Genomic DNA, 25,172 nt, shown 5'->3' with positions numbered 1-25,172 from the left:
TATCAATGTTTGTTTACAAGATGGGTATGAGATGAGAAATTAAACGAAATGTTGTTTGAATAAACTTTATTCCGAAAGTCTCGAAATTGCTGTTTGTAGGTTGATATTATTTTCAATTTATAAATTCTTAACTAAATTAATTGTTTTTTTTTTTCATTAGGGTTGCCATTTCTTTAAAAATAATAATAAGTCAAACTAACAAGTTTGCTGCAGAATTTTTTTAAAAAATAACTTCATAAATCTTAAAAACGATTGAGTTATTTTATTTTTTGTAAAATTTCATTACAAAAATTAGATATATTTACAAAAATTAAGGCATATTCATTACAATTTCTTATGTAATTCTAATTACCTTCGATTTATATACAGATAGATACTGCGGGTATGTCAAATAGTATGAAAGATAAGATTCATATTTCATACATATTTAATAGTAATTAGACCCTACTATGACGTTACGAAAATAATTTAGCGGTTGGAAAACACACGTAAATTAATTAATAGATATTTTAAAAACAAAATATTTTAATCTCAATTAGTGAACAAAAAGGGCTTATACGTTTACTATGGCGCAATGAGACAATTTTTGTTTTTCGAGTGCCATTTTACGTGCATCGTGAAATGGACAGAGAACGACTTTATCCGATTTTATTTGACAAAGACATTGAGCATACATTTGTTTAGATATTTTTTGTCTTTTATAAAGGACATTAGGCTAGTCCAAGATTTTTAGATATCCGCTCTGCATAAAATCCTTCTACGTGATTTTTCGATTGGATTATGTCGGAGGGTGCCCCCAAGTATAAAACCGAGTTTCTGTCGCCCGAAACTGCGAGCGTTAGCCGCCTAGTTAGCCGCGAGGATAAGCACAGTTTCGGATTATCCGAAACTGTGCTTATCCTCCTGACACCTCGCGTACTTTACAAACCGCTAAACAAATCGTACGCGGCGGCTAACGCTCGCAGTTTCGGGCGACAGAAACTCGGTTTTATACTTGGGGGCACCCTCCGACATAATCCAATCGAAAAATCACGTAGAAGGATTTTATGCAGAGCGGATATCTAAAAATCTTGGACTAGCCTAATGTCCTTTATAAAAGACAAAAAATATCTAAACAAATGTATGCTCAATGTCTTTGTCAAATAATTTTAATAAACATTTGTTTTTGTGAAAACTCGGAAGAATACTTAGTTTATGTTTTATTTAACTGACAAGGTCTTTGCCTTTGTAACAAAAAAACAGTTTATTGCTATGTAAAATACATTCGGTCGTTGTTGCAAGCGAACTCAGTAAATGCTTAGGTGTCAGGAGAATCGTAAAAGTTTTATACACGCAATGTATCTGACTCTATATATATCTCATTAAACATCACTTTACATCATTTTCATTCGGGTTACTATGATCAAGAAGCCATACGTTTTGATTACGCACAGTAGACGATACACAATTCAAAAACCTTCCAGTAAATAGCTTCCATCATTTTCGAAATGTGTACGAAAATTAAATTTATAGGAAGCGCTAATTACTCGTAACAAGACATCGGAATATATGCATTTGCATATAATACTATTTTTATAGCGTTACTGCTACGGGTACTTTTTCATTAACAATGCTTATTACTGTAGTTAGAAATGTTAGGCGTGTAATACAATAAACCCCGGTCTTGACGGGATAAAGAAAATTGACGTCTTTTTCAAAGACATTGGACGAACGCTTTTTGAAGAGATATATGCAGGAATGGTGGCAAATTTCAAGTTTTGTCCGGTATATTTTGGCATTTTGATAGTGCATATAATCCGATGTCTACTCATAACTAATCATTGGATATAGTAACCAGGTGTAAACACAGATTGGCTGTTTTTAAAAGAGGAACATTTTTCATAAAAAATCACCAACACTATGCACTTCTTAATCCTGTAAGTTTTCTGTAAGCACTAAAATGTTCCAAGTACTGATAAATAGTGTCTATTGGTGTATATATTTCGTTCATTCTGCTAAGGAGGTGTTGCGGTGGCTGGACAGGTACAGAAGGACCTAAGAGTCCTTGTAGGAATTCACGAAGGAGACCCCATACCGCATTTGCCATAACACATGGTCGATACTCTACCTACAGGGATAAAAAATATCTTATTAGTTGTTTGTAAATGTTCATATTGTTCTAAAGAAAAATGGCTGATATTCCACATGAAACTTAGGAATTTTTACTTGATGGTAGGGCTTTGAGCAAGCCCATCTGGGCAGGTACCACCCAATCATCAGTTATTCTACCGCCAAATAACAGTACTCAGTATTGTTGTGTTTCGGTTTGAAGGGTGAGTGAGCCAGTGTAACTACAGGCACAAGGGACATAACATCTTAGTTCCCAAGGTTGGTGGCACATTGACGATGTAATGAATCGTTAATATTTCTTAAAGCGTTATTGTCTATGGGTGATGGTGATCACTCACTATCAGGTGGCCCATATGCTGATCCGCCAACCAATAACATAAAAAAAAAAATTTGAGCATATTTTAATTTCTTTTCTTATAATCTGTATGAATCAACAATATTTTAAAAATTATTCTTCCTACCTCAAACATGTTAAGGATCATTAAATCAAAGCCTACCTGAACTATTATATTGCTATGTAAAAATCTAAGTTATCAAAACACATATTTGTTATAAGAACAGTATACATATATAAATGAAATAACTCACCTCAACGAGAACTCCCTTAAAACTTTGATTCATTGTTACTGAGCCTAGTTTCACACAAAAGTCACCGAGCTCAAATCTTGGCCCCTTGCTTTCTATTTTTGTTTGTTTTTTAGATGTGTAGTGCTGCGAGAGCTTCATCATTAATAAGTCGAACAATCCATCAGCTATGACATGGATATTCTTCGTACCACTCTCTAATATTGAGAAGACAGATGCAGGCTGCTCTGAATTATGGAGGATGTGAACTGTTTTTGTTGTACCTTAAAATAGAAATATCAACTCATAGTTTATTTGATACTGTGTAATAGAATTATTGAAAAAAAAAAACACTATCATGTGTATACCCAGTTAGATATAATGTGTTCAACTAGATTTAGTTGAAAATATGTTGATTAGTTGCAAATAAATGTTTTTAATTTTTTAATTATGATATAATATAAATAGTAATCTTGTTTTCAGGATACCAAAGGGCTACAAACACACTAACAACAAAATACATATATGTGGTCATTGTGAAAAATTTGTGTAAAAAAATGATGATATATTATAATAAAAAAGGTTTTATATTTATTAAAAATTAGCTAATTAGAAGATCATTACCCATTTGGGGAAGTGAAAGATAGCTTTCGCAATCCACAAGAAACTGTCCCTGTTGTGTAGCGCCAAGAGCTAATATTCTTTTCGTTAATAATTCTATTACGTATGTGCCGGTTTTGTTTTCGGGTACTGGATACTGCTGCAAACTGTAATTTAAAATTTTTATTTTATATTCTCATTGATTATTAAACTAATAATAATAGCTTTATTATTCATAAAACACTAACACTGTAACACCCATTCTGGCTAAACTTTGTATTCTTTATATTATTTTAAGGTTATAGAGATTTTTTTACATCATATATTATAATATTTAGAGAGCAGTATTAAGTCCAAAATGTATTATTATCTTTTCATAAAAAAATCAAGTTTATTAATAAATTAATATTAAATAAAATTACAACGACAAAAATCAACAAACAGTAGATTGACAGTGAGTTGTCATATATGAGAATTATGAGATACAGATTACAAAATTATGCGGTTACTGTCCTAAAATATTTTCAACCGACTTCAAAAGGAGGAGGAGGTTATACAAATTACATGATATTATCTCAAAAAGGGAAAGGCTCAATCGTAAATGCTTTCTTGCCAACGAAAAACGTTACCGTTACAACAAGGTCACTAAATAATCCATATTAATATATTTTTTTAAGTTTTAAACATTATAAAATGGAAAAATAAATGTTTCTATAACTAAATAACTATACTATATTTTCAAACTTACAGTTATTAAAAATGAATATTTGAAAATCACTTAAACCAAAATAATGTATAAAAAGATACCGCCTTGATATATATAGGCGGTATCAAAAGAAGTTTTTTTGCCACAGATTAAATAGATTACAGAAATAAAACTGTGGGATTTTGTGATGATATGTTTCTTTACAATGTTACGTTTCTTTAACTCTCCAATCTCTTATTAACAATTATTTTTTGTACCAACCAATTTGTAATTATTTTTTGTGTTTTGGATTCCCTCATAATAATAGCGTTGTAGTAGAACCTTTTTTTACAACCAACCAATCGTATTACATTTATATTTAAGTAAAGCGGCTTAAGCCAATCACAAGAGAGATTTAACATCAACGAAAACAACTAACTACAATCACAAATTCATAATCATTTCTGGACCAATGAAAAATGGACAGATAATTTGATGGCAAATTGACAAGTACTGGGGTCTCTTAAATTATTTTAGCAAGTATTTATTTACGTATAATCCAATTATATTTCATCAGTGCTGTGTTGATAACAGTTGTGCCACTTAGTTTGACTTGTATTACATCATACAAATAATATATCTACACTACATACAAATTATATTTTATAGTACAATACAGTGTGGAAATAAGTGTTTTTTTATTATTATCTAACAGTGTGACAATTGATCAAATATGATACCAGATAACGTGACACTTATTGTGAAGGCTCCTAATCAGCAAATTGATGATCAGAATATCGAGTGTGAGTCGTCATGGACAGTCAGACAACTAAAAGGACACCTATCTGAAGTTTATCCTAGCAAACCGGTAATTTTTTTTATTTGTTATCGTTACTCGAATACAAACAAAAAAGTTCTAATAACAAAATAAATAAATCATTTTAAACTTCTACGTAGTTGCATTTGACCACAATACAACTACAATTATATTGCCACTTTATAAATACGAAATTTCATTTATAAAAAAAGATCATTAACTGTATTAAAATAAATTAAACAGTTAATTAATATCCCTAATTAGATACACTGCAGCAAAGATAAAAAAATGCATATTATGGAAATGCTATCAAAATAATGGAAATAAAATAATGTTTAATACTTTTATTTACATGAGAATAATTTGAGAAAGTCAGAATTTAAATAATAAGTGTATATTAGTCAAATGTACTGCGACATTTGTGATAATATTGAGTAGCAGGAATAATACTAATATAGGAAATATTATAATATATTGATTCACAATTTTGATTCTCGTGGTTAAAAATGAGCACCGACTGGTGTCCTATGTCCAGGCATTAAGATCATGTTAAATATTTTACATGATACAACTAACATACATACATAGTAATCATAAGTGATGTATTTATTATTCAAAAATAAAGTATAAAGTAGTTGACTTTGATATAAACAAAATGTCTTGCATTAATTCTTAAACATTCGCATATATAAAATGCAGTACACTTATCAGAAATGTATGTAATGTAAATATTTATGTAGCAATTTTAAGTGCTTGATATAATAACATTGACGGTTACTTGTAATTATGAAAAGCATTCATGAATCAGACTAATTTAAATTATTTTCCTTATATTATATATCCTTATATTATTATACATATATGTAAACAATTAATTCAAAATTAATTATGTATTTTTGGTTTTAAACATATAAATGCTTTAAATGACAAAACAATATAAAAAAAATCTTAATAATAAGTAACCCATTGGGAATGTTGAGCATTAATTATTTTCTTGCAAATAATATAATTTTAAAATTCCAATAGGGTTATTTTTACAAGTGTATTTATCAAAAAAGTTATATAAAAGTGATTATATAACAGTATAACGTGAAAATCACAAACTAATCACAAAGATCACTAAGTCTCAATATAATTTATATCATGCACACATTTATTTTGCTTTAGCTGATATGTTAATAATATATAATAAATAATTCATAAGTCCAATTTTCTAATTAGTAAATTGTTATATTTAAATAGTTCTTACAATAAGCTAGAGACATTCAATCAGAATATACTTTACGATTCGAAAGCCACCATGCACTTGGCTTTTGAATCGTCATTTAACAACTATTTTAAGTGAAACAACCACTGGTTCGGAAAGTAGGTTCTACTGAGAAGAATTACCAAGAAACTCAGTAGTTACTCTTTTACGTTTTTTAGTTTAGTTTAAAAATAATATAATGCATGATTATGTCCTCCTAAGAGCTAAATTTTATAGATAAATGCAGTGTCTTTAAAGAATAGTTGTACACTCTGGAATATTTATTAACTATTCTGAAGTAATTAGTGATTTTATATATCATTGTTTATCTAATTTGAGCCTGTAATCTTGTGTTTTTATCAAAAATACGTCCGAGATTGCATTATTTATTTATTAAGCAATAAAATAATTCAAGGTTAATGAAATAATTAGTATGAATAGTATTTTTCTTTTGTCATAAATTTAGATCCTGTTTGAAAAAGGAATACTTTTTTTTTTCAAATTCTATTTAATCAATTTCTTCAATGTAATGAAATGATTGTGAAATTATTATAATTATTCTAGTCCTAGAATAAACTAAGTCTGCCAGCTAGGAGTTAACTCTTCAAGACAGACTCGCATGTATCACATTTTAATGAATAATAATATTCAGAATGGAATTTTTTGTCCTGAAAAGAAAAGTATCTAGTATTCTATTGTGCCTAAACTTTTATTCAGGCTCTAAATGATCTCTGGCTCAACATGTCTTATCACTTCTAAAATTGGTGTATAACTACAAAATGTGCCATTTTGCTGTATCTTTTGGCAGTGCTCTCAGTAATCTCTAATGTTTTGTTAGATTATGTAGAATCTTTAAAATATCTCCTGACTATCTAGACTAGCTTCTTTAAAAATACTGTTTCCCTTTATAAATCTGTAATAAATAATTAATTTCTCAATATTTTTATGCAATATTCTACAAGTTGGCCTCAATCACTCATTTAGGTCAGAGGTTAAATTGAATCACAATTTATTTTAAATAGATCATGCCACTTATAATTTATTATTTTTCCATGAGAGAGTTCTCATTATCTTTCTCATTTTCATTCCTTCCTCAGTCAAATTTTAAGGTTGTTGGTTGATTTTGTGGTTTTTCTTTTGTTAGTGTTATTTATAAACCTATCGCTTTATCGCTATCAAAATTGTTTAGGTTAATAAATTTTTCTACAAGGTAGTTAAGGTTTTAATATTAAACGAATTTTATATTCATTATTCAAATATATTTATTATTTTACTAGCGACACTGATACGAGAAATCGGACGCGATCATGACGAATTATTGTTTTAAAATGCCATCCAGTGGGGTATTTGTAAACATAATTATAACAACAACAACAACAGCCTGTAAATTCCCACTACTGGGCTAAGACCTCCTCTCCCTTTGCGGAGAAGGTTTGGAACATATTCCACCACGCTATTCCAATGCGGGTTGGTGGAATACACACGTGGCAGAATTTCTATGAAATTTGTCACATGCAGGTTTCCTCACGATGTTTTCCTTCACCGCTGAGCACGAGATGAATTATAAAGACAAATTAAGCACATGAGTCAGCGGTGCTTGCCTGGGTTTGAACCCGCAATCATCGGTTAAGGTGCACGCGTTCTAACCACTGGGCCATCTCGACTCTTATAATTATAACAATTTATAATATTGTTACTAATATTGTTACTAAACACTCATAATTATTAAAAACCAATATTAATAAGTCCTTGATATCATTTTTCAATATGCAAAAATGGGGTAAATACTACACAGTAAAAAAATTTAATTTTTCAACAGTTTTATTTGGTTTTGTGCGCATGGAAAACATTTGTGAAACAAGGTCACCCACAGGCCACACACCTTTGTAAATCAACGTGCTTAGCGTCGTTCTAATGGTGCTTCATTTTCAGGGCCGGGGAGGGCAACTGGGGCAACTGCCCTGGGGCCTCCACATTAGTGGGGGCCACAGTTTTCAGCAAGTTAACAAATGCCGAGATATAGCCAAATTATAATAATGTTATTATTTAATATTTTAAAAGTTACAGATACAAGTAAATAAATCATAGCTTACTGATTGAAATAAAAAAGTAATTCATGATAATATAATTATTAGGTTGTTCACGCTTCTATTTGTTTAGGGCCCCCACTTTGTGGCCCGGTGGCCTCCAGACCTTCCAATCCGACTCTGTTCATTTTATGGAAAACTGCGCGCGCGTCGTCTCAGATCCTGATCGAACATTGAAACGTTACGCAAAAGACTATGATGTTTTGATTAAATGTAACAATGAATTCAATCTCAAGACTTGTAGTTTCTCTTTAAACAAAAATTATAACCTTGAAATACGTCTGTGAAATCAAACAATAGAAAAAGGAATTAATAACTGTAAACGTTCGACATGTTTTTAATAAATATAATCGCTTTTTGTTGATAACAACTAACTGCCTAGCAGTTCGTAGTCGTAAAATGTTGTTTAATGCTTATAAAATGGTTAGTATTTAAAAGAATAATCTAGAATCTAGGCGTTTGTCGTCTATATTGTACAAAATTTCATTGCACGCAAATGGTGATGTAGGTAAAGTCCAGTTACGATTACACGTTTTTGTATTAACTTTCACTTTGTATTTAAAACGTTAATAAAAAGTTAATTTGTTGACGGCGAAAGGAAATTTAGTCTTTTACAATTAAAATAAAATTATTCGAACTTTTTAATTCGTGGCATTCGGTTGGGGGCTTGTTTATTCTTATTTCAAAAATATCATTTAAAAAAAAATACTAATGTTTCTGATTGTAGCTTCATTATGGTTCAAGAATGATTTAAAGTTGTAATACAAAAAAAACTTTCTTTTTATATATAATATTAGTAGAGTGAAATCTTCAGGTTTATTATCGATCCGGAGTTTCGATAAAAAAATATAAGATTTTTATCATATTAAGTCGACTATGACTTTGCATCTTGCAACCATGTGACGTCGTATCATGTGCATGTGTTCTGACCTTTGTGACAGAAAAGAAAGTACCGTCCGAAATTAATGAATTCGAAAATATCTTCAATATTAGCGACGACTGAAATAATTATCACAAGTTTCTGTGACACTATTTGTATATGACGCTTTTATTAGTTTTTGGCCATCGGTTTTAAACATGAAACATTAACCGTTCTTATGTTAAGAAGTATGTGCGTAATAGAAGCTAAGCAAAAGAGCTGAAAAACGCTGGTAAGCCGCGTTGTGTGTATCATAAGCCTTAGAATAACGTATATATACAATACATGATCACTGGCGGCATTAATTCAGACTTCCGTTTGTTTATCGATTTATGGATCAAAGGTTAAAACCCGTTTTTATATCTATATTTCTTATTACAATCTTTGAATAAAAAAAAAACAGATATCGTAACCATGAAGTTTGTATGTATTTTGGTATTTATTTTAAATAAAATAGAGTCTGTCTTTGTTTTTCTAAATATGTAACTGGTGTGAAAGAAAGAGACATATTTCACGTTGGTCCTTCTGGTTTTCAATTTTGTAAAAGAAAGAAGAAATTTCATTTGTTTTAAATTTGTTCGTAGATCCTTATTGTACACAAATACATATACGGAAAATTTAACTTTTAAGTTTTTTGTTCCTTTACAGAAAGCAGACGAGCAGAAAATTATCTATTCCGGTCAGCTTTTAGAGGACAACGCCATTTTGAAAGACGTGCTCAGAAACTATGAGAGTCAAATAGCACATACTATGCACTTAGTTTGCTCATCAAAAAGAATGCAAGAAAATACACCAGAAGTACCCAAGACCGACGGTCTGCGACAGAGAAATGTTACGACAGAGAATTCCCAGCGCCCAGCAGAGACAACGCCTAGACCGGAAATGAGGCAAAATGATCAAAACCACACGGTCGAAATGCAGAACTATCTCACATCCTTCGTTAACAACTACGGAAGGGTTCCGCCCTATCCTAACTACAATTTCGGTGAAGGCTACCTGCCTGTTCCGAATGATCCGGCGTCTATGGCCAATCACATGCTGATGATGCAACAGGCATATATGCAATATATGCAGCAATACGCTAACATGTGAGTAGAAATATTTAAATATCAATGATATCATTAAACATTATTATGAACAACCCATACTAGAATAAACGTTATAAAAATAAGATGCATAAAAGGAAAATATAAAACAAAGTCAAGTAATTTGAAACTTCTTTTGATTTAAGTTAAGTAATATTAAGGTATACAGATATACCTTACTATTATTGAACGCATTTGCAGTTCTTTAATAAAATAAAAAAATATACTCTAATTTTTTTGCTGTCTGTACTCTTTGTCGTCTCACACACACTATGACATCGTGTAAGCACGAGTGTCACTCACTAACGCACGTCGATAATATGTAAACGTGGCTTGAATAGTTTAATTAACGTTAAATGTTTTTGCTAATTTTGATAGAATTCACAAAGCACTAATTGCCTTCATAAGAACATAACAAGTTTTAGAGGAAAATAATGTGAAAGTGACCTTGTATTTGGAATCTTTTACTTTACTTTTAGTTTGAATTTATCAAATCTTGCAACAGAATCTTATACCAGTTCAATGTCAACTCATTTAACGCAATAAATTTATCTGAAATGCACTCAATTTAATTTCTCAATCATTTTATAAACTTGATTATTCTTAGATCGATGTTCATTACTTATTTTTAACAGTCACAAAGATGAATACACATTATAATATAATCGTTGTTTATGTTAATTTTGTATTGAGTAGTTCGTTACCAAATAAATAAATAAATAAATAAATATGAGACAACATCAAATACATTACTCTGATCCCAATGTAAGTAGCTAAAGCACTTGTGTTATGGAAAATCAGAAGTAACGACGGCACCACAAACACCCAGACCCAAGGCAACATAGAAAACTAATGATAATCTACATCGACTCGGCCGGAAATCGAACCCGGGACCTCGGAGTGGCGTACACATGAAAACCGGTGTACACACCACTCGACCACGGAGGTCATAAGTGAACAAATTACCAAAACACACACTACTTGGCAATTTTAGGCGAATTTATAATTTCAATCCAAATTTTCAGGAGGCAAGCAATGGCTACTGATGCCCCAATCCCACCAGCCACAGAAACCCCACCGCCACCAGCGGAAGCACCAGAGCCAGAACTAGAGGAGGGTGCAGCGAGAGACTGGCTTGATCACTTGTATGCGGCTTCAAGATTTGCGATACTCTTGTCACTGTTCTGCTTGTACGGAAGTCCTGCGAGGCTATTGCTCGTTATACTGTTAGCGGCTGCCGGTTATTTGTAAGTACATAGTTTATCTTTTCATAGTTTAAAACGAAGTCAGTTACCGCTGTCTGTCTTTATGTAAGCTTAGATCCTTAAATAATTTTCCGCATCAAAATCGTAAATTTTCGTAATCGAAAACGGATTTTTTTCATTAGACAGATTGATTCAAGAGGAAGGTTTATATGTATAGTACATGTACAATATAACAGAGAAACACTGATTCTTTTAGATAATTAAAGGGATGTCGTAAAGAATTTATTTTGTATTGCCTATGAGAAAAAGCTATGTACTTTGTATATGAATGAAAGAATGTCATATTATGTGTATAGTTTTGATATAATTAATAATCTTGATTCAGAACCCACTTCGGATTTAGTGCGCTCAAGTAGTAATCAATGGGACCAATTCTATCTACTAACTTACAAACGTTACGTATACGTTCTATTCCTGGCAACCCTTGTTGCTTAATGTTGCAATAGGCTATTTGACAATGCGAAAAATAAATTGTGAATTATTGTAATTACTGTATATTATAAGTTCAAAAATGGTTATTTACTAACAAAAATTGAAAATAATACTTAATTTATTCAAAAATCAATAAATAAAAATGCATTTTTTCAAACGCTTGTCACGTGACACAAAACGCTCCTGATTGGCCGGGCTTATTATGAAGTCCCTTTCTTGAAAACCTTGCTTTTCTACCATATGTACCACAGATTAAATTACAGCAAAGTGACGTCACCGACCCCTTTACAGCGCCATATTGTCCAAGTAGCGTTTTCGCGCGTTATTTAAATATGGAATTTTTAATATGATATTTTTCGGCAAAAATGTACTAGAAATAAAAATAACAACTTTTGCTGGGTTCCTAAACCTCTACTAAATAATATAAAATGGATTTTAAAAATCAGTCAAATAGCCTATTGTAAAAAATATAGTGTAATAGCAAAAGGAAACGATTTTATATTATGTTAAAATTAATAAACAGTATATAATGATTTAATTGCAGACACCAAATTGGCTTCTTCCGCGATCTCAACGTGAATCCAGTAAATAACGGGCAACGCCGTAACGAACCGCGTAACGGACAAAGAAACGAGCCGCAAAATAACGACGACGCACAACCGAACCAAGACAGCCGGCCGCCCAACGAACTGCAAGAGAACGATAACGATAATCAACAATCGTTGCTTGCGGTTACTTGGATGATATTCACATCGTTTTTCGCGTCACTAATACCAGATACCAATTAATGTTTGTTTCAGATTTCACACCATTGAAGTATTTAAAAAAAGAACACTTTGAGACTTCTTAGTGATTAAAAATATGCAAAGTAATAAAAATAACGTTTTAATTTCACGTTGCTTGCCTAACTGGATGAAATACCAGTGAAAACTCAAATGCTTTACGAACACTGTATATATTGTAAGCATTTTGTATTTTCATGTAAAATTATTTATTAAATATTTCGCAGAGTGACAAAGCCTGATGTGATATAACTTCGCTTGTGAAGATTTGTGACTGTTGAGTGATATTTAAATAATAATTATTATTTAAATGTAGCAACACTGAATTCACGCAAATAATGCGCTTTATTTGGTAATTTTTGCAGTTGCGACAATTAACTGTCAAGTGTCAAACGGCCAGCCAATCAGCGGACACATCATTAAACATGGTTGGCGCTGATTGGTCAGTTACAGATTACGTTTTAATTCAATCCAACTGACGTTTGTTCACGACTTGTCTGAGATAAATAAAGATAGAAATATCCTTGTAATATTACTTTAATTAGTGTAATTATATCACTGAGGCTTTGAAATTTTTATTGTGATTTATAATTGATATTCTTGGAAAGGTTTATTTAAAGTCATTACTTTGGTTTTGGTTATTTTGGAAGGTTGAGGATACGAATAAATATAAAAGAAGATTTTTAATACAAACACATACAAGGCTATAAATATTGACAATTTCCATATTGATTGGATTTAAATACTGTGATTTATTGTCAGATATGATCGGTCAATACAACATCTTTATTTTATATCTTAGCGCTCCTTATTACCACAAAACATAATGGTTGTATGAATGTTTTAAACGTATGAACTGACGTTAAACCAAATATTAATTGTATATAACTTATGTAACTGTAGTTTAGCTATGTTAGAATTACGTATATTTTGATGATATTGAAAAAAAAAATATGTACAGAGGAAATAAACATTTTTGTCCTTTTGTAAATATTTTTGTGATCGTTTTTGCTTTTAAAATTTGCCATTTATTAATTATATGGTATAAAAATAGTTAACTGTATTAGGTATAGATATATTGTTCATGTAATTGTAGATTTTAAAGTATTATATATAAAGTCATGGGTCAAAAAATATTTTGTTCATAATTGGTACGATGTTTGTTAAATATAAATTAATTAAATGTTATAGGTAATATTTGATATTGCTCTAACATTTTGTTGGAAATTAATGTAATGGCTTGAATATTTTTAGAATAGCATGATGGTTAGAAAGCTTCGGTAACATTTTGGATTATGTAAGATCGGGTTATGTGAAGGTTGGTGGTACAAGTTGATCTAATTGGTTTATTCATTAGTAAGGCTGCGTTTTAAGCGTTACAGCGCTTTAAATTTGTAACGAAAAGTCTTACTGATGGAGGTTGATTTGTATAATGAGCAAATTATAAAGAAATTTTACTTTCTAGTTATCTAACGAGGTTTTGGTAAACATTAAAAGAGAAAATTAATGAAATTTTTAACAGTCTGCTTGATTCAGACTTGTCTCGTTTTAAACAGGATTTTCTATGTCCATGATTCAGTTAGTTTAATATTGTTTTTTGTTTTAGTTACATATATACCCAGTTTCTATGTCATACAAAGATCACGCATTTTTTTAATATAATTAAGGTTATTTATGTAAACACTTTAAGAGCATGCGAAATGAAATCATAATCATACTGTGATAAGTTCTGTTTTCGTTTGCGATCTCGTGAATAAATTTTTAAAATTTACAGATGTGTTTTATTGTAATTTTTTTCTGTTTGGTATAAATTTAGAAATAAATTTAATTTGGGAAACAACAGCTACGGAATCGTGTGATCCATAATCCCATCTGTGGATCCACGATTCCGTAGCCACTCATAGTGGTTTTAGTAGGGAAAATACCCATAACCCGTTAAATAATTCCCCCCAAAAAAAAGGTGAAACAATCAACCTTCTGAAAGATATTTAGACCAATTCAAACTGCCACTAGAGCAAGTTAAACTTAATGTTTAATGTAACCAGGGTTGCCAATGCCTATTCACCTAATTTCCCAAAAATCTAAGCAAAATTCCCCAAAGTCAGGGAAAAATATGACCCAATTACAACAACAACAACAACAAAAACAGCAGCCTGTTAATTCCCACTGCTGGGCTAAAGGCCTCCTCTCCCTTTGAGGGGAAGGTCTGGAACATATTCCACCACGCTGTTCCAATGCGGGTTGGTGGAATACACATGTGGCAGAATTTCTATGAAATTTGTCACATGCAGGTTTCCTCACGATGTTTTCCTTCAACGCTGAGCACGAGATGAATTATAAAGACAAATGAAGCACATGAATCAGCGGTGCTTGCCTGGGTTTGAACCCGCAATCATCGGTTGAGATGCACGCGTTCTAACCACTGGGCCATCTCGAATCTTATGACCCAATTCCCCACACAAAAATAAAGGTAAACACATGGTATTTGATGTATTTTTTCGTGTTGATCTTTTTTTATATCATATTGCGTCTCTACTAAGGAAACTACCTCGTCTTTGTGTCGTCCTTTACTTTACACTAACTAGGGTGTTCTGTATTGAAAAAGTATTTGCAAATATGCCAACTAATAATCGACTACAATTTCAATTTCCGTACTAAACTACTAACAAAACATCGGCTAAAGAATCAATTACCGATCGTTTCGTTCGACTTGCGATTCCCCGCATTTTGGGGAATTCCCCACACATTGACATCGCTGAATGTAATATATTAGCGTTCTAATTACGTAACGCAATTTTTGACGACCCCTCCTCCCCTTGTAACGCACCTCCTCTCTAAACGTCAAGTAACCATTTTTATCCTATAGACGCAAAAAGTTATGCTATAATTATTATCTTTGGTATAGTTTTAATTGACTCTGCGATAATAATACTAAATAAAACAAAAGAGAATTTTAGTCCACAACATCTGCGTATTTTGTTTATTTTTAAACCAAATGACGACCAGACTAATACAATCGAGGGATTCCCCGTAAAACGTAATTGAACGTTTGTCGCTTTCGAATTTTTTAATCTATATTTGAGCTTGATTCATAAAGCATCAATAATTTTGTTTGAAATTTTGAATTATATAAAAATCGGATGTGTCGTTTTATTAAAAATGTCTAGTATTTAAAAAGTCGTTACAAAATTAAAAAAAAGGATTTCAATCACTTTCTTAATTGATATGCTTTCTGCTCAGATTATTAAAGAGATTATACTCTAGACGCAATAGAATACAATTAAATGCTTCGAAAAAAAACCAACTTTCTTTTTCAGATTTATTTTAAAAATCATCACTAAAATCAACATCCATTAAATCTTCAACAATTTCAGCATCTTTATCATTAACAACTGTTTCTTGATTATTTATATTTATATGACCTTCATTTGTTTCTTTACTGTCAGCTGAGTTCATGTTATCTGTTTCTTGTACATTGTTTTCAACAATATTAGTACGATCAATTCTATTTTCAACAGGAACTTCTTCAATTATTTCAGTAACAATTTCATTATCATTTTTATGACATGATGGAGTTATTTCTACATTGTCGATAGGTTTATCTTTCTTTGTAACATTTTCACTTTCAATTGAATCGTCTTTCAATGTATTTTCAACTTCTGTATGGAAATTCTCTGAAACTTCTTCAATATCTTCATTAATTTCAGTAGCAATATCATTATCTTGATCTTTTTCTGTAGTGATATGATTATCTTTTCTTGTGACATTATCAATTGGTTTCTGTATATGTACATCAGCTGTGATAGATTCATTGACTGTCATTATTTCATCTTCGTCTGAACTGTCAATAACATTAGATCTATTATGTCTTTTAATTGATATTTCTGTATTAATTTCAACTACATCATCATCTATTCTTGGATTCTTATTCATATTTTCAGCATTATCATTGCCATTTTTCAGATTTTCTGTTTCTGTAACTTCTGTAGTTTGATTTTCCGAAACATTAATATTTACATTTGAAAGATTTTTAAGTCGCGCTAAGCGCCTTTCTTCGGCAAGTTTTCTGTTTTTCAACATTCTCTCTCTTTGCTCTTCACTGATGGACGGTGACGATGTCGCTTTTGGCATAATCAAAGATCTGCAACAAAATATTGTAGTTAAATTTATAAGAATTAGTTTGTGCAGATTTCATACTTTCTCAATATGCAAAAATTAATACCATGCAAATTTCTATGCCCACTTTTTTATATATTTATCAAATTAAATTGTTTGTAAGGAAATTAGTATACACATCTTTAGAATGACGAATCTCTCAGTCATAAGATATGATTAAACCTAGGCAATAATTGTTACATTCTATATATATCAATGAACACAAATTCGACCTTAAAATGTTACTATCAGAACATCCAAAGGATTTGACTTCCAAGGGGCTTTTTTCATCGGAAAGATTGTTTATTTAAATTTTATTTTCGACCCGGCCGGGACACAACTCGGGACCTCAGAATGGCGTACCAATGAAAATCGGTGTATACACTACTCGACCACGGCGGTCATCAAATTATTTTTGCATCTATTGTGTATTTAGTAGTACAATTCACATTACTCCAAACATATTAAAATTACCTATGACATCTTTTTGTAATCTTAGAAGACAGTATATTGAGACAAAAAAACAGTTTTAAAGAATCAATTAATTGCATTTTCTTACCTATTTTCTTTAATGGGGCTAATCGGCACTTTCTTAACAGACCCTGGGGCAGGTGTTGACCGTGCCAACTCAATTTGTTGTTGAAGCAATTTGTCAAATTCATCCTCTGGTGGTGCCTCCTCATCACTAGAATCCTTTTGCACCACTGTTTCCTCAGTCAGATACTGATCTGTTCTTATCTTGTGCAAATGTACCTGCAATATTTTGAATTTTGTAACTAGTCCGCTCTCACCTTTACCCCCTTTCAGAATAGGGAACATGCAAATATTTATGAAATGGTTGCTATTAAAATGTTAAAAAAATATAATAGGATGGTTGTTTGGGGTGCAAGGTTCATATTTGATATTATATTGTTTTTTAACAATAATTACGAATTAAAGTAACGTGAAACGGAATATTTCGTATTTCAAAAACAATCATTAGCGTTCAGTGACGTCACTCCTGTTATGACTACTTATTTGAGGTTATAGTTGTAAAATAGTAAACATTGACACGAAAATTAATTGCGTTTATCGAATTAAAAAGGAAGTTAGGTTTGTCAAAGCAGATTCCAGACTCCAGATTCGTCTTTTCAGCTTGAAACCACTTTTATCTCAGTTTTGTGTCAGAATTTCCAGTCAAAAACCATTTATTTGAAAGATTTGTTGAAGTAGATGGACACATTGGCACAAAACATACGTCAGCAAAGCTTTTTTTCAGAGTATCGATAGTCCGTTTTAAATTTTTACAAAAAGTACCTCAAAGGTCGAGTAAAAATGTGTAAGTATGAAAGCCAGCGAGGAGAAGTACGATCACTGGGCTAATGACAGACAGCTGTGACGTCATACGAAATATAGATTCATTTTCGCGCGAAAATTTAAATTGATATTATTAAACCACACTTTTTGCAGTAAATTAGTGTTTTAGATTTTTAATATTACCGTGGTCTACCCTATATGGAGATCTTTATAATGAACACAAAAATAAAAATATTGCATCTTCCCTATTATAATACTAGTTTGGACTGCACACAAATTAGTATATATAATGTTATTTTTCATACTTTTTCAGAGTATATATTTAAAATGCCTTTAATCAGACAATCAATATACTTCCTTTTTACCTTCTAGTTAAGCACGAAATACACTTGTATTGATGTTAATATCTATATTATTCATAGAATTAAAAAAGAAAACTGTACAATGTTATAGTATAGTAAAATAATCTCAAAATCACAACATAAATTTGTTATGGAGTTTTTCATTCATTAGTTATCGAAATGAAAATGATAAATGAGTTCCACAAACCATTACAGGTCTCTTTTTTCCTAGTGTTTCAATTTTTTTCAAGCAATCTTCAAACTGAAACTTAGGGTATAATCTGTAGGCCCAGTGCTCTAGCTTTTTAAGTACCAAATCTAAGTCTTCCTTTTCGTGTCCCTTACCTGTTGAAAAAGCAAAATTTTTTATATTATTCACTCTATCATTTTGGAGAAAGAAAGAACACATTTATTTGGGACAAAATAACAATTAGGTATAAAATAAAAAGTAAAAATAATAATAATAAAAAAATAACTAAAGTACTAATAACTTATCATTTACACAAATAAAAGATATAAAATGAACAATAAAAAAAAGTAACAAAATAAAAAAAAAGAAAAAGAACAACTACAATATAGGTATATGACATGTCCCAAATATTTTGGTTATGGTTCTATTGATCTTCCATCAACCTTGGAACACAGATGTCATATCTATTGTAATTGTGAAAGGGGACATCGGTATACAACAATACCCAGTATTACTGTTTTTCGGTAGAATATGATGAGTGAATATGACCCAGGAAAACTTTTTTAAGATCTTAAATTAATACTTTTTTTAAAAAGAAAAATACAGTGATATGTTTTTTTCTTAGGATTAACCCACACTTACAGTTTTTTATGAAGCATTTTAAGTTATACATTTCATATAATATATACAATTAATTGTGAATTTAATATAGACCATGATAGGCATTACAGCTTGTAATTTAAATGAATATTTTTGAAAATATTACAGATTTAAAAATCAGAACATAGCGGTTTGTATAGTCTAAATAAAAAAAAAATTTAAAAAGCAGTGAACATTGTGTTCAAAGACTTTATGTTATAAATATTCTGTAGTATAATTAGAATCAGCTTAGGGTCACTCAAGAATAAAATACCGTGAGACCACACTAATATTTTATAATGATTGCATATACTCCTATGTCTAACAGAGGACAGAAAATATTTGCTCAGCATTAGGATAATTCTAGGCTTCACGATGGATGTGAAAAGTAATATAATGAATTAATATTGAACATCAATTTTCAATATTATTCTAAAACATTATGTATGATCTAAATTTTCTCTTAGTTATCGTTAATTATGTAACAATAATTTTCAGTGTTTCACAAACATCAATTCAACAAATTGATCATATTATTGCCTATTCCTTTTATGTTAAACAAGAAACGTCACCTTTAAATTTGAAATCCTTGAAGTGATCAGGTATAACTTGTATACCTCTTGGTCCCATGAGCCTTGCTGGGTTTAAAACAAACCTTGGATTTTTTATTACACGTCTGGTCTTGGTTGTTGCCGGATCAACTCTTCTTTTATCTTCCTCTAAAATGAAAATAAAATATTAGTAAACATAGTTCATGGAAAATATTTATTTTAATTTTGATTTGTTTATTTAATGCTGTACAATATAACCTTCTTGTTAGATTACAAAAATATGGCCGTTGCCTATTGCTTATTCAAATTATAAGGGGAATAAATTAAAATAAATTTATATATTTTAATTCCAATAATCTGATGTAGAAACTATGAAATGAAAATCAAAGTGGAAATAAATAGTTGAGAGTAACAATAATGTATTCAAAACATTAATCATTATTGTTGTTGTTAGTGCATACTATGGGAGAGCTATCAGAAAATAGCAAGTATTTTATACTTTCCGATTAGAATAGTCTTTAGGGCAAATATAATTTAATAACATTTTAGATTGTTCACTAAAAATTATCCAAAGGTACAAGCAGTAAAGATTATATGAAATATTTAAAAAGGATAAATAATCCATTATCCTAAGTACAAGTAACGCCAAGGAAATGTAGGTCCAATAATTTAAGCAATTGTTATTGAGTGTAAATGAGGATAGAACAGTTCAAAGTACCTGCTTCGTCTTCTTTTTCGCTGTTTTCGTCGCTATCTGAACGAGGTCTTTCTTCAAATTCGTCACCCTCTATAACCCTTTCTAATTCCTGGGCTTCATTTGCTTCATCTTGGAGAAAAACGTCCTCCAAGAGTGACATATTAACTTCAGGATAAGGTTTTCTTTATTCCATTAAAGTCCAAATTCCCAAGTACAAAAATATATATATTATACAAATAATAGGTAAAAGTGCGTTTCTTTTTGAAGACTTTTGACATTTACAATGATCATTAAATTTTGGCGCTCGCCGGAGTAGCCAAACGTAACGTAAACTGTCAATACCATATGTCATGTCACATCACTGATCAGCGACCAACACTTTATATGTATTATCTATGGCGACCACAGTACTCACAGGTATTTTTTATAAAGGTAAGGTCAGAGAACTGTTATTTTTGGGTGCTGCAGATAAAATATATTTGTTTAAAGGTAGTCAAAATAATCGAAAGCCTCAATCATTAAAATGTATTGAAAAATAGAAGTATTATTTGAATTTTTACGAATAAATGTGTATGGAATATAACCAAGTAAAACTTGTTTATTTGAACTTCATAGATGCTATTTTTATTTTGATATTATTTTAGCTTAATTATTTTAAGATTAATATTTTATTTCATGTTGATATCCTTTTTAACAATTAAATCCCAAATGTATTATCAAACGCATATCAATTGTTATGCAATAAAAAATTGGCAATAAATCTGGCCATTCTTTGAATCGTAATTGTGAACATGGTTCACCACTAGTAAGTCACGTGACCAGCTTGCGTTTTGAGAGCGCATTCACAGGTATGGAAATTCGTAATTTTATTAGTAATCGCGTTGTATTACGGATTAAACAATAGCTTTAAGGTAATTTTTTAAGTCTAGGCTTGAAACTGTGTTAATGAGTGTATAATTAAGGTGTAAAATGGTGTCGTGCACGGTTATTTCGTTAACAAAGACTGTCATTTTGATACCAAGAAAGGTGCTTCAGGAATGGCGTCCCCCACATGTGCCGCCTATTGAATTTCGTCTCCTTTGGAAGTTTGAGAAATTGATGACGTGAGCTCTCGTATACGTGCCAGTGTGCAAATGCACTAATATTGATTGTGTTCGATTAATAATCATCACACTAAAGAAATTCAAATTGGTATCGCCCTTGCCACTTACAATGAATCATTGTCCCGATTTCAGCGAAAAGTAACGCAAAAATCTATTTTATTCGCACACTTAGGCATGCTCATAGTTAATATTCGTGGTGTAAAGGTTTTTCCCCGAGTTTAAAACATTAATTAGACAATTATCCACCAAACTGTTTTGTTTATTTATTTTTCGATTACCGCTTTCCTACCGATTGGCGGTTTCTTCCGCGAAGTAGCTTTCAATTAATTGTTTGATATATGATTTTGTTGTTTATATAACGTTAAGTATGAGATTAGAATGAAAATACGTTATATATCATTATAATTTAAAATTTATAGAAAATTTTAATTATTCATTAAAACGATTTTCTTTAATTTATAGTTGAATATATTTGTTCTTAATTGAGTCTTAAATCTATTTCCTATTTAGGTAGCCATTTTTCTCTAAATAAACAAACATTAGTGTTGATAATTTTTACTTCCAATAAATAAATTTATATTCTAATCAGAATAACTTGCACTGCACTTACTGTAAGAACTCATCGACTGAAAAAACTTCTAAATTTTATTATTTAATTTTTAAATATGTTAAGTAGGATGTTCATAGAAAACTTAACTTACAAATAAGATATTATTCAGTGAAACAATATGGTTTTCAATAGTTTTCTAATGTCACTTTTAAAATATTTCCTGAAATCTCTCCTTTCTCACCAATTAGAGCTAACTGATCTAACTGTCTTTCTGTCTTCAATAGATACACAGATAGATCAATTCAGGTAGTCCAAAAAAAGAACAAATTTTTGTACATATAATAATTAATATTTACTACAAATGCTCTCTGCTCAAATCCATGAGACTGTATTAAGTAACTAGTACTAAATAATGAAAAAAACTTTAAATTTTTATAGGCTACATATATTTTTGATATATTCAATTAATTATATGATATAATAAATTTGAATTTTCATTTTTAAATGCACTTTAGTTACACAAATATATTTACTAAAAAGAGTTACAATAGTTTTAATTTTAGTTTAATAAATAGTAATTAATTAAATTTTATAATATGACTATTTCGATTTCACAATAAATATTAACAATTTTATTTTTATTCATTGCCTTGTAAAGAAATCAATAGTTTCAAGTACATATGAAAATCATATAGGACCAATCTTTTAATTAAGTAATACCTTCAATTATAGTATAATATATATTTTCATCTTAATTTACAAGTTTATATTAAGTTTAAAATCTGCTTTAGTCTAATTGTAAATGTATTGGTTTAATTAAAATTTATCAATCACCATTTGACAAATCCAAAGAATATATAATGATACCTGTAATTCTGGACTAAATAGTCTCTCATCCTGTTCTGCTAAGGGTATTTGTGGCATAAGTTATAAAATGTGAACTCTCACATAATCTTTTTTCGATATATAACATATTTGCTGATTTGTGACTTATGATAGCTCAGAAAATTGACAAAGAATACATAGAAAACAATATTTTAAATAATAAAACTATTTCAAAGTATTAATAAATATTGTTTTGCTGTTTACAATCTGTATAGACATTTATAGATAGGTTACGGCGTAAGCAGTATTCTACTATATTGAATAGTTCTAGATCAGAACTGCACTTTGGTATAAAGATTGAGATATATAACTCATACAGATCTTTTGTATCCCATAAGTGAATTTGGCTCAGTTTGACTGCTTTGATGTGACGTTTTGAGGAATAAGTTGTACATAGGATGTTTTACATAAAACAAGTAAAGTTTTAAGGGTATTTCAGCCAAACATATAGTTGTTATTAAGAATACAACTGATTTGCTATAAGGCTATACATCCACTTAGCAGGTTAATTGCAGGATGCCTTTAGTTATACTGTTCAGGGAATTAACCAGTTATTTTAGGTGCAAATGGTATTTAAACGGCATCTAGTTACATCCACTGCACACACCATTCTTCCAATTTTAGTCTGAAATTAAACATTTATTTTTATCATATTAAGGTTGTTCACAAAAATGTTTATAATAAGTTTTGTTTTCATACATTTTTGTTTCTGTTTCCAGCTGCTTGTAAATAGAGGCTGTAAATATAGCAGATAAAGATGAGTTTGGGTGCGCGCGCCACCAAGGGTGGTGCGAAGAAGGATGGGAAACAGGACAAAGGCAAGGCCGCAGAAAAGCCTCAGCCTAAGGAAAAGACAAAACCACAGGTAATTTGAATTACTTTTTTTTTCATTAATCTGTTACAATAAGAGTTAATTTTTTTTTCATTATTCTTATACAATGAGTGAGTTGTTTGAATGAATGAATGAATAATTAATATGTTTGTAGGTGTGTGTGTAATTATTAGCAGAACTGTGCAAAAGCAAGAGCAAAGCAAGCAAAATAAGAGATTTGTTAACATTTGATGTATATGAAATTAAAAAAAATATGATAATGTTCATAAAAAATATTTGCACTTGTTTAAATATTCTTGACGCGTATTTCCACAAGTTACCTCCTCTGTCTTATGAGTTTATAAGAAAGTATGTTTTATGTTGAAACCCGGTGCTTTGAAGGAGGTTTTACTTCAGTCTAGCCATCTTGTCGTGTGTTAGATTGATGTTCCAATCAGACAATTAAGTTGATGAAATAGAAAGAAGTTGTGGACTTTATTTCTTGGATATTTGGCATAGTCCCTAAATTAGTCATCATGCTCGAAATTCAGTCAAGAAATTATATTATTATGTAGTATTTCCATATATTTAAAATCAAAATCTATTTTATTCAAGAAGGCTTTACAAGCCCTTTTGAATCGTCATTTAACAACTATATTAAGTGAAGCTATAACCGGTTCGGATCGTAGATTCTACCGAGAAGTTGCTCTTAACTTTTGCCATTCAAAAAATTAGCCGGAACAAACAGACAGACAAAAAAATTAAATAACTGTTATTTTGGTATATTTACCGTGTATAATTCCATATGCTTTGTCGAATATATTAGGTCATATGATGTTACAAGTTATTACGTTTGTGTAAAAATCACATTCATATAAGAAATAAATATTGATAATTTGGTATAGCGTACTTAATTCGGATGTGATCGGTTTTACGAATTTTGCTAATGCTACATCTAAGTTGTGTCGTACTATACGTTCAAATTTAAATAAGCCAAAAGTGAGCATTAGTATTCATAGTTATCCAAAACTGTGCCATTTAATAAGCTGTGTCGTGCTATATATGTTTAATTGTTTCAGGCAACCACAGAACAACTTCGTATGGCAAATATGATCGACTGCAAGAGCGAAGATCCGTCTGACGTACGGAGAATGGTGAGTTTGTGATCGTAATCATTATAATTTCTAATTGTACATGGGAAAGTTCTTTACACAATAGAGGCCGTTTACCCGTTACATATTATTCGTGTTTCGTATCAAGACTAATTATACAGCGTGTATCAATTGTTCGATCTTATACATCTGTTTAAGTTTCAATACTTTTGCTGGATTAGTGTTATACTATACTAGTGATCCGCCCCGGC

General features: G+C 30.6%; 4 protein-coding genes across 9 annotated transcripts in view; 2 read left to right on the top strand and 2 right to left on the bottom strand.

Moving 5' to 3' along the window:
• Window positions 1-1,552: 1,552 nt before the first annotated feature.
• On the bottom strand, window positions 1,553-3,717 carry LOC124539320 (mediator of RNA polymerase II transcription subunit 20). The gene is made up of 4 exons (XM_047116681.1): window positions 3,522-3,717; window positions 3,298-3,440; window positions 2,698-2,957; window positions 1,553-2,107 (listed from the first exon to the last, which is right to left on the bottom strand). The coding sequence occupies exons 1-4, from the start codon at window positions 3,533-3,535 to the stop codon at window positions 1,898-1,900; spliced, it is 627 nt and encodes a 208-aa protein (XP_046972637.1). The 5' UTR covers window positions 3,536-3,717; the 3' UTR covers window positions 1,553-1,897.
• A 732-nt stretch (window positions 3,718-4,449) lies between these two features.
• On the top strand, window positions 4,450-14,362 carry LOC124539338 (homocysteine-responsive endoplasmic reticulum-resident ubiquitin-like domain member 2 protein). The gene is made up of 4 exons (XM_047116702.1): window positions 4,450-4,826; window positions 9,676-10,115; window positions 11,138-11,359; window positions 12,354-14,362. Exons 1-4 carry the CDS (start codon window positions 4,692-4,694, stop codon window positions 12,595-12,597), a joined length of 1,041 nt encoding a protein of 346 aa, XP_046972658.1. The 5' UTR covers window positions 4,450-4,691; the 3' UTR covers window positions 12,598-14,362.
• Window positions 14,363-15,896: 1,534 nt separating this feature from the next.
• Window positions 15,897-20,787, bottom strand: LOC124539232. The gene is made up of 5 exons (XM_047116535.1): window positions 20,482-20,787; window positions 19,785-19,931; window positions 18,592-18,728; window positions 17,306-17,499; window positions 15,897-16,732 (listed from the first exon to the last, which is right to left on the bottom strand). Exons 1-5 carry the CDS (start codon window positions 20,618-20,620, stop codon window positions 15,916-15,918), a joined length of 1,434 nt encoding a protein of 477 aa, XP_046972491.1. The 5' UTR covers window positions 20,621-20,787; the 3' UTR covers window positions 15,897-15,915.
• Window positions 20,788-21,223: 436 nt separating this feature from the next.
• LOC124539231 (protein lingerer) overlaps window positions 21,224-25,172 on the top strand; it is a 33,604-nt gene continuing 29,655 nt past the window's right edge. For 4 of the 6 annotated variants that reach the window (XM_047116532.1, XM_047116534.1, XM_047116531.1 and 1 more), the window contains exons 1-2: window positions 23,718-23,863; window positions 24,889-24,963. In XM_047116532.1, coding sequence (XP_046972488.1) covers window positions 23,756-23,863; window positions 24,889-24,963 — 183 coding nt within the window. In that variant the 5' untranslated portion in view covers window positions 23,718-23,755. Of the gene's footprint in view, window positions 21,372-23,717; window positions 23,864-24,888; window positions 24,964-25,172 lie in introns of those variants that run through there. The other 2 variants (XM_047116529.1, XM_047116530.1) reach the window with 2 other exon arrangements.

Source organism: Vanessa cardui, chromosome 22 (genome assembly GCF_905220365.1).
Source record: "Vanessa cardui chromosome 22, ilVanCard2.1, whole genome shotgun sequence".
NCBI classification, from domain to species: Eukaryota; Metazoa; Arthropoda; class Insecta; order Lepidoptera; family Nymphalidae; genus Vanessa; species Vanessa cardui.
Note: the sequence above shows the minus strand (reverse complement) of the source record. Positions and strands in the feature narration are given on the sequence as shown.